The 16888-nt window shown below is 49.1% G+C and overlaps 1 protein-coding gene and 1 long non-coding RNA gene across 2 annotated transcripts in view; both read left to right on the top strand.

Moving 5' to 3' along the window:
• Positions 1-16859, top strand: part of BCDIN3D (BCDIN3 domain containing RNA methyltransferase) — a 63904-nt gene extending 47045 nt beyond the window's left edge. Inside the window, exon 3 of the mRNA XM_059718359.1 lies at positions 16776-16859. Within this exon, the coding sequence (XP_059574342.1) occupies positions 16776-16826 (51 nt within the window). The 3' untranslated portion in view covers positions 16827-16859. The remainder of the gene's footprint in view (positions 1-16775) is intronic.
• LOC109281567 (uncharacterized) lies at positions 120-10490 on the top strand. Its single transcript, XR_002088235.2, has 2 exons — positions 120-3937; positions 6407-10490. It is a non-coding gene; the product is annotated as an uncharacterized LOC109281567 (long non-coding RNA).
• Positions 16860-16888: the final 29 nt, after the last annotated feature.

The following is a 16888-nucleotide window of genomic DNA, read 5'->3' as shown; positions in this document are numbered from 1 at the left end:
GGTTGTTTTGTGCTCACCTCTGCCTGAAGAAGGGTGTTTGTACCCAAAAGCTTGCAAAGAAGAATTTTTCCAACTATTTGAGTTGGTCTAATAAAATCTATCACATCTACCCAAAGAACCTTGTCTGCCTATGTCCTTAGACCAACACGGCTACAACCAACACCCCTTAAGGCATTTTGGCATTTCAAGCCACCCACTGGGGAATCTCAAAAACCTCCAAGGCTTCTCACTGCCTAAGTACTTTTGAAAATCCCACTGGGATAACATCATACTTCCTTTCTACCATCTCTTTCGATCTTGAGGCCTTCAGGGAAAGGGCTGCCTGGTATTTCCTTGTGGAAAGGTTTTGTCGGAAGTGCCCCAAACTCTCAATTTCCATTTGGAACTTTGTTTCGTTCCACATTGGTTTGTTCCCCCGCTAGCCGGACCTTCCCCGGAAGATGAATGAATTGGTCAGTTGAAACTCCCAGTTTCTATAAAATTAAAGACTTGATTTTGAACTTAAGAAATCATGTGATTGTATAGAATAGTATGTATGCAAATGTGATTGTGTTCAGATAATGAGAAGTGTAAGCTCTAAAAGGAAAAAGCCCAGTAGGCCATCTCAATGAAGTTGACCTCCCTGAAATGTTGGTTCCCCTCCTCTTTTTGAAACTGAATTTTTGTCCAGCTGACACATTAATGCAAATTCTTTTTAAGAAAGCAAAAAAGAGCCTATCAGGAAAGTTTCTAGAGGCTCATGTGTTTGTATAGTATCTAGTATGAAGGGTCTGCCATTTTGGTTGGGGTGTTTAGGGTGCATATGCATGTATTAACTTTCTGACAGCTAAGCCAACTTAACTGTCAGAAAGTCGACTTAACTGTGGCACAAGATAACTCACCTCTGAGATGTATTATCTTGAGTCTCATTAGTTAAGTTGACTTGACATGGTGGCAGCCATCCTATGGCTAAGCAGCTGTATGTGTGTATGCTCCAACATGGTTCAACTTAAGTTGATTTAGTTAAGTCTCCTTATTTTAAGTTGACTTAATACATGTGTACGCACCCTTAGATGCTACTATGAAATCAATACTTAATAATAATGAGGTTATTGCAATAGAAATCATAAATGATTATGGGTACAAAGTACAAAATTATAGCTGGGAACTGACAAAGCTAATGGCTCTGGAAAGACAAGGCAAGACTTGCACACTCACTCTTTCTTTCTCTCTCTCTCATTATGTAGCCTGTTTGTTTGTGGCTTAAAGATGGGCATCTCATTAATATTAATTAATCACATCAGGTTTTTGGACCAGCAGGCAGGTTCTCTGCTTCTTCTGGTTTTGAGGGCAGTTGTGGTTCTTTAGGAATGATCCCTCTTATCAAAGGGAATGGAAATGAAAGGAGCTGGTCTTAGTAAAGAATTGAATGACTTTTGTTCAGCTACTGCTCGGGGAAAGGGCAAGGCACTGGTATCTGCAGGGCACTGCTGCAAGGAAGTGCACAGCCCTGGTGGCATCCGCACATGTGGCAGCCAACATTTAAACACCTGTTCATTAACGAAGCTGCGCTGTTAGCAAGCTGGCATCATTGGGGTCCCATTGGGTAGGGCTGTTTGCAGACAGGCGGGACTCCAACATAGTTCATCCAGGACCCTGCTGTGTGGGAGCTCCCATTGATCGAACTCAGTTTTGGCCATGCTGTTTGGTGGCGTGGAGCTGCCCCGCATCACTTGGTCCATTGGCAGCATGCTGCATGTTTATTTGGTCTCCAGGCCCAAAGTCAAAGGGAGAGGCAGTTCTGACTCAGGTTGCTCCTTCCCTTCCTGTTGATGTTCCCAGTGCTCCGCCTGGGCCAGGTATTTGGTGCAATTTTGAATGGGCTGGTCTTCCTCGGTTGAGCCAAGCTGTTAGCAAACTGGGGGAAGTGGTGGATGAGCCAGACTGGGTATCAGTCTCGGGTGAACAGAGCAGGAGGAAGTGATGGATGAGCCAGACTGGGCATTATGGTGCTGTATGGTGTCGGTGCAGCTCCTCACTGTACCCAGCCACCCTGAGAGCTGGGATGTCCAGGTACCTGGATACGAGCCACATCACACCCTTTGTGCTGTTGGCTACCGAAACTGGCCTTGCCTGAAGCATGCCAGTCTAATGGGGTGTCAGGCTTGGGGGGGGTCATTTGACCCAGAAAGTTACCTGCTCCAGTTATTGGCCCAGCTTTACCTTGCTTGCTGGTCTCCTTGATTAGCTAATGAATCTTAGTAGCTTCATATTGAGCTCGGGATGGCACAGATCACCAATCAGTTCCTGCTCCAAGGGGTCTAAATGGCAGAAATATGGGAGAGAACTTGGGGGGGGGCGTGGCTTGGTCAGGGTATGGGGAATGGGGTTCACTGAAGCCACATGTGGGTTGTATCTGAAGTGGGCAGGATGGGGTTCATTGCTGTGGACCCTGGGGATGGCCAGCTCCCTGGACCTATGCAAGCCAAGTCACCTGAGAGTGGGTAAGTCCATGGAGCAGGGTGCTGGCCTGGGATTCGGCTCCTGGCTAGCTAGCTCAGTAACTCGCATCACAGAATGGGGTTAAGAATGGGGCTGTGAGACTTCTTGCTTCACAGGGATGCAAAGAGGATGATGCCTTCACACACAGCCCAGCAGGACCAGTTCCTTCAGCCTCTCCTTGTCCCAGTTCAAGACTGGAGTAATTACACTGGTGTGCAGGAGAGCAACCTCCTGTCCTCTGCTGGGTCTCCAGCCCTTCCTGCTCTCGCTGTGTTGTCTCTCTTTGGTGGAAGCACCACAAACGTGTCAGCACCTGGGGTGGGGGGGAGTTACACTGACCACTGCAGAGTTGGAGGGGAAGGTAAGGGGAGAGAAAGGAAAATAGGAGAGGAGTCTTACCTGCCTGGGCTCTCCTCACTTGAGTGGAAGCTGCTACTGCTGCAAAGCCCACCGCGGGGAAGGGGCATCACCCCACTTCCCCCACCAGATACACTGCTGGGCACAGTGCTGATAAGTCAAGTACTGTACCTGATTTCAATAGCCAGGCTGCTCAGAGCTGTGTGTGTTGCAGAAAGACTCCTTGCGGGGGTAGGCCCAAGTCAGTGCCTGGGGCTGGTGCCCCTCTCATCCTGCCCCAGTTATGCTCCTGCTCTTTGGTACTTATGCCCCTCTGCTTTAGTGTCATACCTAGTGTCCCCCATTGTATTCATAGACATTAGGGGCTGGAAGGGACCTCATGAGTTCATTCAGTGCTGTCACTTCCATTGTGCAGAGGGATGAAGGGACTTGGCTAAGGTCATGCAGAAGATCAGTGGCAGAGCAGGGACCCAACCCCAGGTCTGGCAAGCAACAAGCCATCCCCCTCATCTCTGCCCACCTATCCAGATAATCACTCAACTTTCTGGTTGGGCACTCTCCCTCCTTTCTTTCCTGCCAGCATGTCTGGCTTGTGACTCTGGCCTGAAGGGACTCAGCCTGGGTATGAGTATGAGTGTCTGTATGAGTGTCCCTTCTCCTTTTCCTTACTGCTCACTGGCAGGGAAGTCTCATCCCTTTCCTCGCTCACGTAAGTGAGTGGTGACAGAGCGTGGAAAAGGGCCTTTCTATGAAAGAGCTTGGGAAACACCGTTCCAGCCTGATTCCACGTCCCATCTCCCCTCCATTGCTCTCCTACCTTTCTATTCACTCTTCCCCCTTTTTTCATGTCTTTCTTCTCTCTCCCCTTCCTTTTACCAGCCCCTCTAGATCTCTCTTTCCCTTCCTCTCACTTTCCCATCCCACTTCCCCTTCTTTTTCAGACGTCCCGCAGCAGCTCATGGCAATTAGCTCCTTTTAAAAAATAAAAGACGTCACCTGCAAAGAATTTCTCAGGTGGTTGAAGAGGCAAGATGGGACATGTCTGCAGGAGGATCTGGGCTCTGCACTCAGGAAGGTTTCCAGCCCCTTCCCTGGTCACGTAAGTGCCAGAGCATTTTGCACAGTAAAAAATAAGCAGCAATAACACTAATTAAAATAGGGGTGAGATCATTAGCCTCTTCCTGTTCTTCACTGTCTCTGCAGACATTGGCTTATTTCCTCTCTGCTCTCCATAGGTAGGCCAGAAGAAAACACCATGCAGCCCACACTCTGTACAAGATACTCCTTGTCCCTCTCGCCTGAGAAGAATTAAGGCTGGGGCCTTGGGAGGAGTCTGGTTTTAATGATCTGTTCTGCTGCTCTTGGCCAGGGTAGTTCAGATGCCAGTCCTTGGCTTTCGCTCATTTTTTGACTATGGAAAAATAATAGATCGAGTCTTGTGTGGCGAAGAACTCAGAAAACGCATGACAGGACAGAATGGTTTTGACCCTGTTGAAATCTCTGGGTTGATCTTGGGAATCACGTGTAGGTGTTTGCACACCTCACTGCTAATGTTGCATAGCATCCCGCAGCACCCTTAAAAGGATCTTGCAGCACTCCAAGGTGCTGTGGCACCATGGTTGAGAATCACTTCATCATGTGACTTCAAATGGGTTGCTAACTGGCTGGAGGGCCGCACCCAGAGAGTGGTGTGGATGGGTCATTTTAGACCTGGAGGGATGTGGGCAGTGGGGTCCCCCAGGGCTCGGTCCTCAGGCCCGCACTGTTCAATATCTTCAACAGCGACTTGGACGAGGGGGTAGAAAGCACCCTGTTCAAGTTCACAGACAACACTAAGATGTGGGGGGATGTGGGCACGCTAGAAGGGAGGAATAGGCTGCAATCAGACCTAGACAGGTTACAGGGGTGGGCGGATGAGAACAGGATGGGGTTCAACACCGACAAGTGCAAGGTGCTGCACCTGGGGGGGAAGAACCAGCAGCATACCTACAGGCTGGGGAACTCCCTTGTCAGTGCAGAGGCAGAAAAGGATCTTGGAGTCATTACTGATGCCAAAATGAACATGGGCTGACAATGTGGGGACGTGGTCAGGAAGGCCACCCGCACCTTGTCATGCATCCACAGATGCATCTTGAGCAGGTCCAGGGAGGTGATCCTCCCCCTCTATGCGACACTGGTCAGGCCGCAGTTGGAGTACTGCGTCCAGTTCTGGGCACCGCACTTCAGGAGGGATGTGGACAGCATGGAGAGGGTCCAGAGGAGGGCCACCCGCATGATCCAGGGCAGCAGGGCAGGCCCTACGAGGAGAGGCTGAGGGACCTGAACCTGTTCAGCCTCCACAAGAGAAGGCTGAGGGGGGATCTAGTGGCTGTTTACAAATTAGTCAGAGGGGGCCAGCAGGCATTGGGGGAGTCCCTGTTCCCCCGAGCACTACCAGGAGTGACAAGAAATAATGGTCACAAGCTGGCAGAGGGTCGATTCAGACTAGACATCAGGAAGCGCTACTTCACTGTCAGGGCGGCTAGGATCTGGAACCAACTTCCAAGAGAAGTGGTGCTGGCTCCTACCCTGGGGGTCTTTAAGAGGAGGCTGGATGAACACCTTGCTGGGGTCATTTGACCCCAGTACTCCTTCCTGCCATGGCAGGGGGTCGGATTCAATGATCTGCTCAGGTCCCTTCCAACCCTACCAACTATGAAACTATGTGCTGCCTCAGTTTCCCCACTTGTATCATTTATGTTCACTTCACATGCCTGGCTTTGCAAAATCAGACTCCCTGGTGGGGTATGGTTTGACTTGTATTATCTTGAGTCTCAGTAGTTAAGTTGACTTGACACAGTGGCAGCCATCCTATGGCTAAGCAGCTGTATGTGCATATGCTCTGACATGGTTCAACTCAAGTCGGTTTAGTTAAGTCACCTTATTTTAAGTTGACTTAGTACATGTGTAAACACCCTTAGATGCTACTTTGAAATGAATACTTAACAATAAGTATTGTCCAACAATAAGCTAAATGGACTGGATTGAGCACCAAGGGTGCTCAATCCCCAGCCCACAAACCAAATCTGACCTGCAGAGCTTCATTATTCAGCCAGTGAAGCTCCCTAAGGGTCTGAAAATTTGGTTGTGGGGGAGCGGTGACAGCATTAATTGCTACTCTCCTGCCGCCAGATTTCCTGTGGCCAGCCATATGGGCCAGATAATATGGCCTTCACACCATGCTGTGCCAGCTGGATCTGGGCACATGGCTGAATGGAGTCAGCACGAGATCAGGGTGCCTCGTGGCAAGACTGGGGCAGTGTATGGGTGGATCAGGCCCACAGCTCAACCCCATGACCCAGCCCCATGTGAGATGACCCACGGACCAACCCTGCATCACTCATCCAGTCCACAGGGCCAGAAGGCTGGGTGCCACTGATTGAGACTAAAGCAGGCGATTTCCTTGCATGTTTAGCACCCTGAATATACACCCCCTATGTGAGATTAGGGTCTGGCTTGCATTATTGCACCATTCCCTTTAAATGACACACTTTGTTACTGTGGTGGATCTCACTCTCTCCTGGTTTAGGGCGTGCATAAGGATGCATTGTGTTCCAGTGGGTACTGCAAGCGCTGAACAGCCAGCGGTTTGGAAGGTGGGATGGTTACTTAGGAGCTGCATACCTGCTTGCAGTGAAGCTAGAATACGGCCTTTGTCTGGAACAGACACAAAACAACTGCTGGGAATTTGCAGGTAGGTTTTCGCTTTTGAAATGGGAAGGCTCTGCCAGTTCTGTGTCAAGGTGAGCGGCTGTAAACTGGGACATGACTGCAGAGATAAGCTGAGTCCCAGTGGAAGTGGTGGCCGTGAGTCTGATGGAGTCTAAGGGTGAAAGGAGGGCAGGGAAAGGAGGAGAGATTTTGGGTCAGGAAGGAATTTTGTTCTTGCTGAAATGTCCTAGTTGGACTGGATTTAAATATCAATGTTCAACTATAAAGTTGTATTCTTTCAGTTTCCAAAAAAATAAAGATTCCTGTTTCTAGATTCAATTGATGGATATGGGCTTTCTTTTCTCTCCCCTCTCCACCCTTTCCCCGCTTTATGAATAGCAGTAGGTGTCTTTTCCAGTACAGGGGAGTTTGTAAAGTTGAGTATGGGGTCAAAGTATGTATGGCCGAGGGGCCGGTGCTGCCCTTGGGTCCGGAGTTACCCACAGTGTGCACATGATACATGCCAGACCAACCCCACGTGCCCGGCTCTGGCTGTGCCCCATACGTGGCACCTACTCCGGCCAGCCCAAGACCTGCACGTGGTGCCCACTTCAGCTGGTCTGGGATCCATGCTGCACGTGGTGCCCACCCCAACCACTCCAGGGTGGACCATGTATACCATGTGGGGCATGTACCAGCCAGAGTGAGCACCACATGCCGCGTGTGGCCCCACATGTGTGCCATATGCAACATAGTCCTGGACTGGCTGGGGCTGATGCTGCATGCAGCTCGGGTCCTGGCTGGCTGGAGTGGACGCTGTGTGCATTGGATCTAGTGTGGACCCAATCCGGCCTCTGGGGCTGGCCCAGTGCCATTCATCCTACCCAAGGACAGACAGTTCTTTGGGCTCACAGGGATGTTTTTGACACCCCTGAGTTAAAGGAAATGGGGGAAACCGTGCACAAGACAAAAAGTCCAAAGGTATCAGTCCTTCTGTGGCACTTGGCAGGGAAAAGAGGGCAAAAAAGAGGGAAATGAGTTCACAGTTTTGAAAACAAGAAATGCCCACAATGCAGGAATCTGCCTTTTAAAATGTAGTTTTAAACGGAAACCTGTCAAAGACTTGAATTCTTTGACAGTGGCTTTGGGAGCATTTCAGAACTGGTCAATTTTCAACCCTGCAAACTGGAACGGTCTTGCACAATTGTTTCTCCCCTTCTCAACCAGCTCCGCTTGCAATTCCTTCCTATCTTCTGAACTGAGCCGGGTCTGAGTCGCTTGCAGTTGCCTTGTGCCTACTCTCTCCCTGTTGTACACCTCTACTGGGAGCCTTTTATCCGACAAAGAACCTGATTTTCCTGCTATTGAGGCAGCTGTAACTTCATTGTACCTGATTCTCTTCTCTCTTTAACCTTGTGCCATTAACAGGTGTTTGCAGGGAGTGCAAGGTTTTCAATACCACCTACTTGCCCCCACCTCCTCCCTGGGGCTATTTGCATCACTTCCATCACGGACCAGCTTGTAAATGTTGCAAGAAGCTCCCGGTCTAACAGGTGGGGCTGTATGAGCTAGGCATTACTTGTTGGACATGATCTTCTGTGTAAATAGATGCTATTGGAAGACTTGCACAGACCCTACTGGCCAGTGGCTTGGCTATTAGGAAGGTCACGGATGTGTGTCATGTTGTAGGCAGACGAGGTTCTTTGGGTAGATGTGATATCTTTTATTAGATGGATTAAATAGTTGGAAAAATTGTTCTTTGCCATGTTTTTAAGCATGCGCTGGCTCCTGTGGGCAATTAGCTTCTGGCCTCTTTGCTTTGGAAGCCTGCACTTAAGCTGGTGCCACCTGCTGTCCTAACTTGCCTCCCTGGGTGGCTCATGTGATACGTCGTGTCCCAGCTTTGCTCGGAGTAAATGTGCTGCCCCTTGAGGGGTAAAGGGGGAATGAATCTTTGCTTTATGACTTGATGGGCTCTGCTGGGGATGGCTGGGTGTGCACGCCAGCGCGCGTGTGCATGTGTCAGGGTGAATCCTAATGAAAACTTTGAAAAGCAGCCTTTTAATCCACTCTAATTCTGATGCATAATCTAATTCTTCCGAGTTTTAACTCCTGGGGCTGAACTTGACAGCAGTGACTCACAGGCCCTCTGCAACCTCAGTGCATCCAGGCCCTAGAGTGTAATGTGAAAGGAGTGAATACCAGCTCCGTGCCCTCACAGGACCTCATGCTTTCCTTTGGACTCGCTGATAAACCTTGTACTTCCCTTTGCTCAGGTGCCAATAATTAGCGTGAACTGCAGGGCAGAGGGGGACTGGATCCACACACTGTAAGCGCCTGTTTTACCTATTTTATCCCCTTGTAAGCCTCCACAGGTGCAGATGGAGGAATGCTCTTGATTATCTTGGTGCACGCGCACTTAGTCCAGTGAACACATTGATCATCAGGCTGCAGGGCTGCCAATCAGACATCGAATCCGCCCCGTGCTTCTGCCCGTACCAGTGTTTTGACCCCGCGGTGAATGCAGAGAAGAGGTTCTGCATTTCATTCTTCTTGCAAGTGTCATGATTGCAACATCTGAAATGAGTTTTCAGGCTGGGAAAAGAACAGGGCAAAGGTATTCTGAGGCTTTCTTTCCCTTTGAACTACTCCCCTTTGCTTCATTTTTCCCCTTACATGGTATCTGTGGGCCAGGATTGCAGCTGACTTGAATGCATAGCTCTGCAAGGTCTAGACAAGGCAGTGTCTTTAAACTGGTATTCCCCTAATTGACAGGGACACTAAGCCTAGCAACAGCACAGAAATAGCGTGGGCTGCGTGTCGAAGTGTGTAATGTAAGTGTTGAAGTCCAAATCAAGAGCTCTGAATTGTAACCTCTGATACAGATGTTTTTGCAGCCAGCATTTCCCTCTTTGTAAACAGAGATCATGTTTTGAGGTTGGCGAATGGATGGGTAGCAAAATCTTCAGAACAAATGATTTAGTCGATGATTTTTTTATCTGATTTTTTTTCCAGTTGTGAACAGATCATAGTTTTCCCCCCTTGATTCCTATTTTTCCTGCTTTGCTGAATAATTTCTGCCATCTGTTCTCACTCAGGAGTGTGCAGCTGGTATTTGGACTGGATACAGAGATCACATGGGCTTGTTTCTTTGCCCTTGTTGGATGAGTTTAAGGCTGATGGAAACAGCTGCAATTCCAAATTTGAAATAGAATATGGTGCAATTGCTTTGAATCTGCCTCTGAGTAAATTTGTATATCTAGGTGTTCAATCTATGCATTTCCATTAACTTCAATAGAGTTACGCCAGCCTGTATGAGCTAAGGATTTTGCTTATCTGCTGGAGTAGCCACAGGGCACAACCATTTGGCTTAAAAGTTTCAACGAATAGTCATGGCCACCAGTCCTAGCACTGTTTAAGAGGTGAACCTGGATTTTAGACGATATCCCGCCTCTCCCATGTATTTCCTGTTTTGTAAACCATGTTATCTCTCTGTGCCTGTTTTCTCTAAGATCTGTAATTATAGCTGCCAAAGTTGGGCAAACACAGCCGAGTGCTCTGTTTTTTCCTCTTCCTGCCATTGTAAGACTTGTAATTTGGCTGAAGTCTCACTGCACACTTGTGTGTGTGTGTCCCACACGCTAATCTGCATTGAAATGAAGTTTCAATGACTACTTCTGCAGAGATCGAAGAGATTTAAAGGTGTAGTTACAGGAAAAGCAAAGTGTAATCAGTCTGCAGAAGAGCAACTTCGGGGAGAAGCCAGCGTGCCCAGGAAGACTGGTTCCTGGCTGAAATGCGTCCAATACATTATTTATTCCATCCACAGGGGGACTTTTTACCATCTTTAACTTACCCTGAGCCTGATAAAGGACACGTGAGCCTGAAAGTTTGCAGAAAAATATGATTCTTGTTGTTGCAATTTCTCAGTTGGTCTAATAAAAAAGGTTATAGTCTCTGAACCAAGAGCTCTAGATGTTTTGCATTTATTTTTGACTCAGACCAACACGGCTACCAAATACATGCCTCAAATACATTTGGTTTTGTAATGAGCTTGGGACATTCAGCACCCCCATGCGCCCCAAGGTGGACTCCCAAACGAATCCCTTGCTTCTGTGGGTGACATTCATCTTTGTACAGCTGCTCCTGAATAACCATGGCAGCAGCCACAGTACATGGCATAAACTTGACTTGTGCAATACTGGGTCTGACGAAACTGATGCCCTGGGGAGTAATGCCACTGATTTACACCAGCTAAAAAGTTGGCCCGTTGTCTATCTGTGCAAACAGCCTTGAGGGGGGTGCTTTCCAAAGGCACAGTGAACAAGGAGGTGCCTCGCTCATTGGCTTTATTTCCGGGATGTCATCCTTTATTTCTGGGATGTCCATTGAGGGAAACTGAGGCACAGAGGGGGACTTGTCTAAGGTAAAGATGGGGCACAGGGAGAAGCAGAACCGAGGAAACTCTGTTTCATAGTCACGTATCCTAATTACACGACTTGCCTGCCTTCCTGGTGTTGCACTGCAGACAGTTTTACATAGCCAGCTTGTGCACCCCACGCCCCAGCAGCCACCCACCTGCATGGGGTGTAGACGTGCATGGATCAATGCAGCATGTGGCAAAAGGAGGCGAACACACCCTGCTCTTTTGAAATTCTCCAGCCCCTTCCCTGCTCTCCCCGCTCTGCCCTTTTCTCAATGTCTTTTTCTTCACCTACAGCAGAAGTCATCTGTGTTCAAAGGACAGGGTTTGCTCAGGACACAAGAATGCGGGCTAAACCGGTGGGATCCAACGGAGGCAATAAGAGAGAGCCAAAAGTTCCCAGTGGAAAAATGGAGTCTGGGTCTGTGTCACAACTGATGTGAATTGCAAATGCAAAGTCATCCCATAAGCCAGTGCGCATGTCTGAGTGCACAGGCCGAAAATGGCCTTTGACGTCTTCTTTAACCAAATGGAGCCACAGGGAACTTATCCATGCCGATGCTTCAGGCAGTGTGACTTGTGTGTGTTGCCGATCCCTAATCCACATAAAAGATCTGATATCCAGGTTGTAGCCATATTGGTCTAAAGTAAAAGGCTATCAGGACTCGTAGTATTAGACCAGCAAGGTTTTTGCAAAAAAAAATCTTTAATTGCAAGCTTTCGGGCACAAACACCCTTCATCAGGCATTGGAGCAAAGATTGTAAATGTTCTTCTGGGTAGAAATGAACTAAGAGTCAGTAAAAGATCTGAGGCACTTATGGGGAAAGCCTAATAACTTGACACTTTGACTGCTTTTTGCAGAGTGACCTCAGTTACTTTAGCTCAAACTGCAAAGCATCGTGTTTTTCATCCCAGAGGCCCCTATTTCAGTCTTCAGTTCATAGTTTCATAGTGCTTAGGGTTGGAAGGGACCTAAACAGATCATCAGGTCCAACCCCCTGCCCCAGGCAGGGTTCCTTCAAGTCTGTCACATTCCCCATTAAAACCAAAAGGAGAGATGGTTCAGGCAGCAATGATCCTACCTAGACTAGGAGGTTGGACTAGATGCGACTTCCTAAGATCCCCTCCAGCCTTATTTTTTTTCTATACGATTCCCAGTTTGGATCAGTTTGAAATGAATCCGGCTCTTTCCCAAGGGTCCTCATGTCTTAGCATATGCACCTTCAAAGCTGTGGATGAAAGGTGTGTGTGGGGCGGGACATATTTCCAAAAGAGTGAAGGGGTTAGGGGATGGGGGGGGAGACCAAAGCAAACCAATTTCTTGCTGGGTGACAATCCTAGAGGATCTGTGGGTCAAAACAGTCCTACAGCCTCCATCCCAGCCTGGTTTAACCTGAATAACCAGCCCTGCTTGAGGTTTTCAGTCGCACTGAGCTTCACTGCCATGCTTGGAGTTGAGTTACTGCATCATTGAGCTGCCTGACGTGTAGTCCATACAGCAATGAGAGGCAGGTCTTCTCTTCCCCTCAAAAGACAAGTTAAAAGGTTTGGCTTTTCTTCAGAGGGCCCTACACAAAAAACAGCTGGTTAATGAAGGCCACACTTCCTGAGAGCCACTCACAACGCAAACCATAGCCCACATTTGGGCTGAGAAGCTAGGCTGGGTGCTACTTAGCTGTCTCATTCCAACGCAGGCTGTGAAATGCCTCCAGAGCTGTTCACAATGTCTACTGCAGAACCCCTCTCTGGTCTCAGCTGCAATCCAGTGTCATCTCCACAGCTCCAGTTTAATGGGGGAAAGCATGAAGGACTGATGGATGGGGTGTGAGAGTCTCCTCTTCCACCTCTGGGTTTTGTAGCAGCTTCTTGCAGTCCTAAGTCCTTTGGTAGGTAGAACGAAATGGGCTTGTTGGCCACATGTGGGCTTGTGATTGCTGCACTAGCCAGGGATCTTCACTGACCTTCGATTTTGCAATGGCTGGTGTTTCCTGCTGATTCTTGCAGGGCAGGGCATGCTCTGTTCACCCTCAGTGCAAGAACAATAAGCCTTCAAAACATCTGGCTTCCTACCTAGAGTAGAGACACTGATGCGGAGCTAAGAACAGCTCTGGCGTGGGGCATTAGGGAGGTGAGGCTAAAACGTAGGGTCATAGGAAAGTAGGGTTGGATGGGACATCACAAGGTCATCTACTCCAGCCTCCTACACCAGGTAGGATCATCCCCAGCTGAACCATGCCAGTCAAGTGTCTGCCTAACCTGCTCTAGAAATTTTCCAGGGATGGAGAGTCCACAGCTTCAGCAGATGCCGGAGGACTCTCTTAGTCAAACCATTATTCCTAATCTCCCACCTAAATTTCCCCTGCTGTAGCTTCAGGCCATGACCCCTGCAGCCACCGAGAAAAGTCTACCTCCATTCTCTATGTAATCGCCCATCGGGTATTTAATGATTGTTATCAAAGCCCGCCTCAGACTTCTCTTCTCGTTCTTTCAGTCTTTCCTCATAAGCCATGCTTCCCAGGCCTCCAATCATTTTTATCACTCTGCACATGGAATGTGGCATCCGTGTTGTTTAAGAGACTTTGGAAAAGACACACACACGTCGAGAAAGCTGGACCTCACAGTGAGAAACTTGAGGATGGTAAGCAGCTTAGTTTATCAAGAAGATGAAGAAGTAACTTGAGTAGGGTCTGTAAATATGTTCTTAGGGCAGGCACCAACGGGCCCGTTAATTCAGCCGAAAAAGGAGTAACAAGGACCCATGGCTGGAAGCGAGTGCCAGGCAAATTCCACTGCAGACACGTTTTAACAGAGCGGGTGATTAGACTCAACATCATTGACAATCCTCGCAGTCAAGGGACTGGGACATCAGCAATCCCATTGGCAACCCCTCGCAGATAAGACAACCATGGAAGACACCTGGAAGACAATTGTCTTCCATGATTATCTTATTTGTGGATCTGAAGATGTCTGATGATGCCTATCTGGGATCGGCAGACTCTGTTGCATCTCGGGCACGTTTCCATACAGGGTGAGTGGCTCCAAGTTCTTGGCTCGGTCGGTACCACACTGTTTCTTCCACTCCCATTTTTCTGTCTTCTGTTGCCATTGTGAGGTTTCACAGTACTGAGATCTTTGCAGCAGATGCTTCCTCCATTTGAGTCCACTTCCTAGCAAAGTGGTCCTCGCTCCTACCTTGGGTAAATTCAAAAAGAGGTTGGATGAACACCTGTCTGGGGTCGTGTGATCCCAACGTGTGCTCTGGCCAGTGGCGGGGGGGTCAGACTAGATGATCTACTTAGGTCTCTTCTGACCCCTAACTACTATGAAACTATAAGGCAGTCCTGGGTGATGGTCTCTCATGAGCTGATATCGATGTTGCATTTTTTCAAGTTGACCTTGAGGATGTCCTTATAGCACTTTTCTCTGCCCTACTGTTGATCAGACCCCTTGACTGAGCTAGGAGAATAAGATTTTTGCTCTGGGAGTCTGGAATTGGACACCTGGATGACATGGCTGGCCCAGCAAAGTTATGTCGGATGATCATCTAATTGTTGGTTAGAATAAAAAGTCGATGGTAGTGGTGTATGCTCCATTTCTCGGTTGGCAGATGAATGCCAGATGGCTTTCTGAAGGAGCTGCTTTCCTCCAGCAGGCTTGCACGAGGCTTTGGACTCATGGAGGGCTTAATTCTTTGCAGTACTGGAGCATGTAGGCACCCTGGTCATGGGCCAGGGCTACATTGTGCTTGGCGCTGTATAAAAAAAGGGTCCCTGTCCCAGAGAGTTTGTAAGATGAGAGGCAGCAAGTGGATTCAGACAAACAAGGGGGCAGTGGGCTCCTTCTGGACAGTGTACAAGCACGGCTTAGCACACAAGCTCTGTTGAGCACAAGCAGAATGGCGCGCTCCATCGGCCCTCGCTTTGCAGAGGCCTGCTGGACTGTAGCATGCATGCCGTGTGTGTACTCAGGGACTTCATATTTACTGAGAGATATCTCCTGTGACTCATTCAATTGCTTCCTCCTCCTGTATTGCGTGTGCAGAGCAGAGGGGCTGTTTGCATCCCGGCCGGGCTGTCAGATCTCACCCAGGGAGAAGCCTGAGGTTGGAAACAGGGCTCGGGAACCTCTGAAGTTGATGCTTACGGAAGAGGGAGGTCTAACTGGTTCCCTTTGTTGACCGGGCAAGGCAGAGCCCCCAGAGGGTCATTCACATGGGTGTGCAAGCATTCATCAGTCCATCCCATTGCAAAACTATGCAGTGTTACCATGGCACCCACAACAACACAAGGCAACTTTGACTTTGGACCTCCTGGAGCTGCCGGTGAAAATGTATGGGGCTAAATCCTACTTGCGCTTTCCCTAGTGCAAACCCAGGTGTAACTCAGGGTACGGCTGTACTGTGGACATACCCTAAGCTAGCTGCCTTGGGAATGGCTAGAGCTTCATCATCGTAGCATTGAAGCCAGCATGGGCTGTAAAACCCTTTCAAAGAAGCAGGGGAGATTAGTTTGCTTTCAGCTCTGGGCTCCTTTGCAGTCACGTCTGTAACTGTATTGCAAATGCGTACACTGTGGAAAATGAATTTCTTGGTCCCGCATAGAAACTACTGGCCTGATTTTTCTCTCGTGTTGGTGACAATCAGGAGGAAATCCACTTGGCTCAGCTGAGCTGTGTCAGGGTAGACTTGCCCACATCTACATCCTGGCTAGTGCCTTAAGGATGTGACTCTGGACTGAAACCAAATTGTCTGTTCACGAGCTTGGTTCCCGAATGGAAAAGACTTGCAGACCCTGCATCCACACTAACCAGGCGACCCAGCTGAGGCAGGGCTGGGCTAGCACATGTTCACCAACCCCGGTTTACACTCAGCTACTTTTTCTAGCCCACCGGAGGTCTGTGCGCAGAGCGGGGAAGAATCAAGCCCACTGTGTCAGCCAGGCACTTGGCTGCGCTTCATGCCCCTTCCCCTGCACACATGAAGAGGAGACTCTCCCTTGCAAAAGCTGGAGGAATCCACTCCGGCCGCCTCCCACATTCCCCACCGAGAAGCAGGCACATATTTGAAGCATGCTGTCTCCAAAACGTCTGCTTTCTTTATTTCCCCTGCCCTCCAGAAGCCTAGAGCGGGTTGCGTGTGCCTGACAACCAAACAGCAGGGGCAAGGAGTGCAGAAGGGTGGTGTCCCTTATCTCAGACCTTATTATGTATGGGGAAGTGGGGCGATAGCCTTGAAAACAATTTGCCTGCTGCCTCATCAAATGGTTTTGGCAAAGATCAGAGTAATGTCTCTCCTGTTACCAGGTTTTTCCTGGGTATCATTGCTTATTTTCCTTGCACTGCATAATTATGTTCTGCTCCATTATATTTATGCAGTGTGTGTGTGTGGGGGGGGGGCAAGGGGGGGGGGTATGCAGTGAGCTGGTTCGTATGTGCAACTGGGCAGGATTCTGGCTTACATTAAGGCCCTTTCTCCCATTCGGGCACTATAAAGGCTACGAGGGGAGATTGAAGGCTGGCATCCAAGGTTTGGTCTCCTTTGAAAGCCCCTGATGCAGCGTCCAGGGCTCTCCATGTCGGTGAGAATCAGGCGCGCTTTGCTCCGGACGCCGGACAAGGGAGCCTGCCTTCATGCACCGTTTTATTTGCTTCCTTGCTGGAACCCACAGGAATGAATAAATCACGGCGGAGGTGCAAATGCGAAACCAGGAAGGAGCTAAAGCAGCTGCAGAGCCTCAGAGGCTGGTAAGAGCCCACTGCAAGCTGCTGGCCAGGTGGCGATATTGTTTCATGGGTGTGTTTTCCCCACCCCCCCTCCGATTTCAGCAGGTTGAATACAGTGGGCCTGCTGCCAGACACTCCCAGCACTCCCGGTAAACTGATCCCCTTCTCTGCCCTCAAGCCAAGCCCAGCTCCTGTAGTGGATAAAAGGAGAGGAA

This window comes from Alligator mississippiensis, chromosome 15 (genome assembly GCF_030867095.1).
Source record: "Alligator mississippiensis isolate rAllMis1 chromosome 15, rAllMis1, whole genome shotgun sequence".
Classification (NCBI taxonomy): Eukaryota; Metazoa; Chordata; order Crocodylia; family Alligatoridae; genus Alligator; species Alligator mississippiensis.
This window is presented reverse-complemented; position numbering and strand designations above follow the sequence as displayed.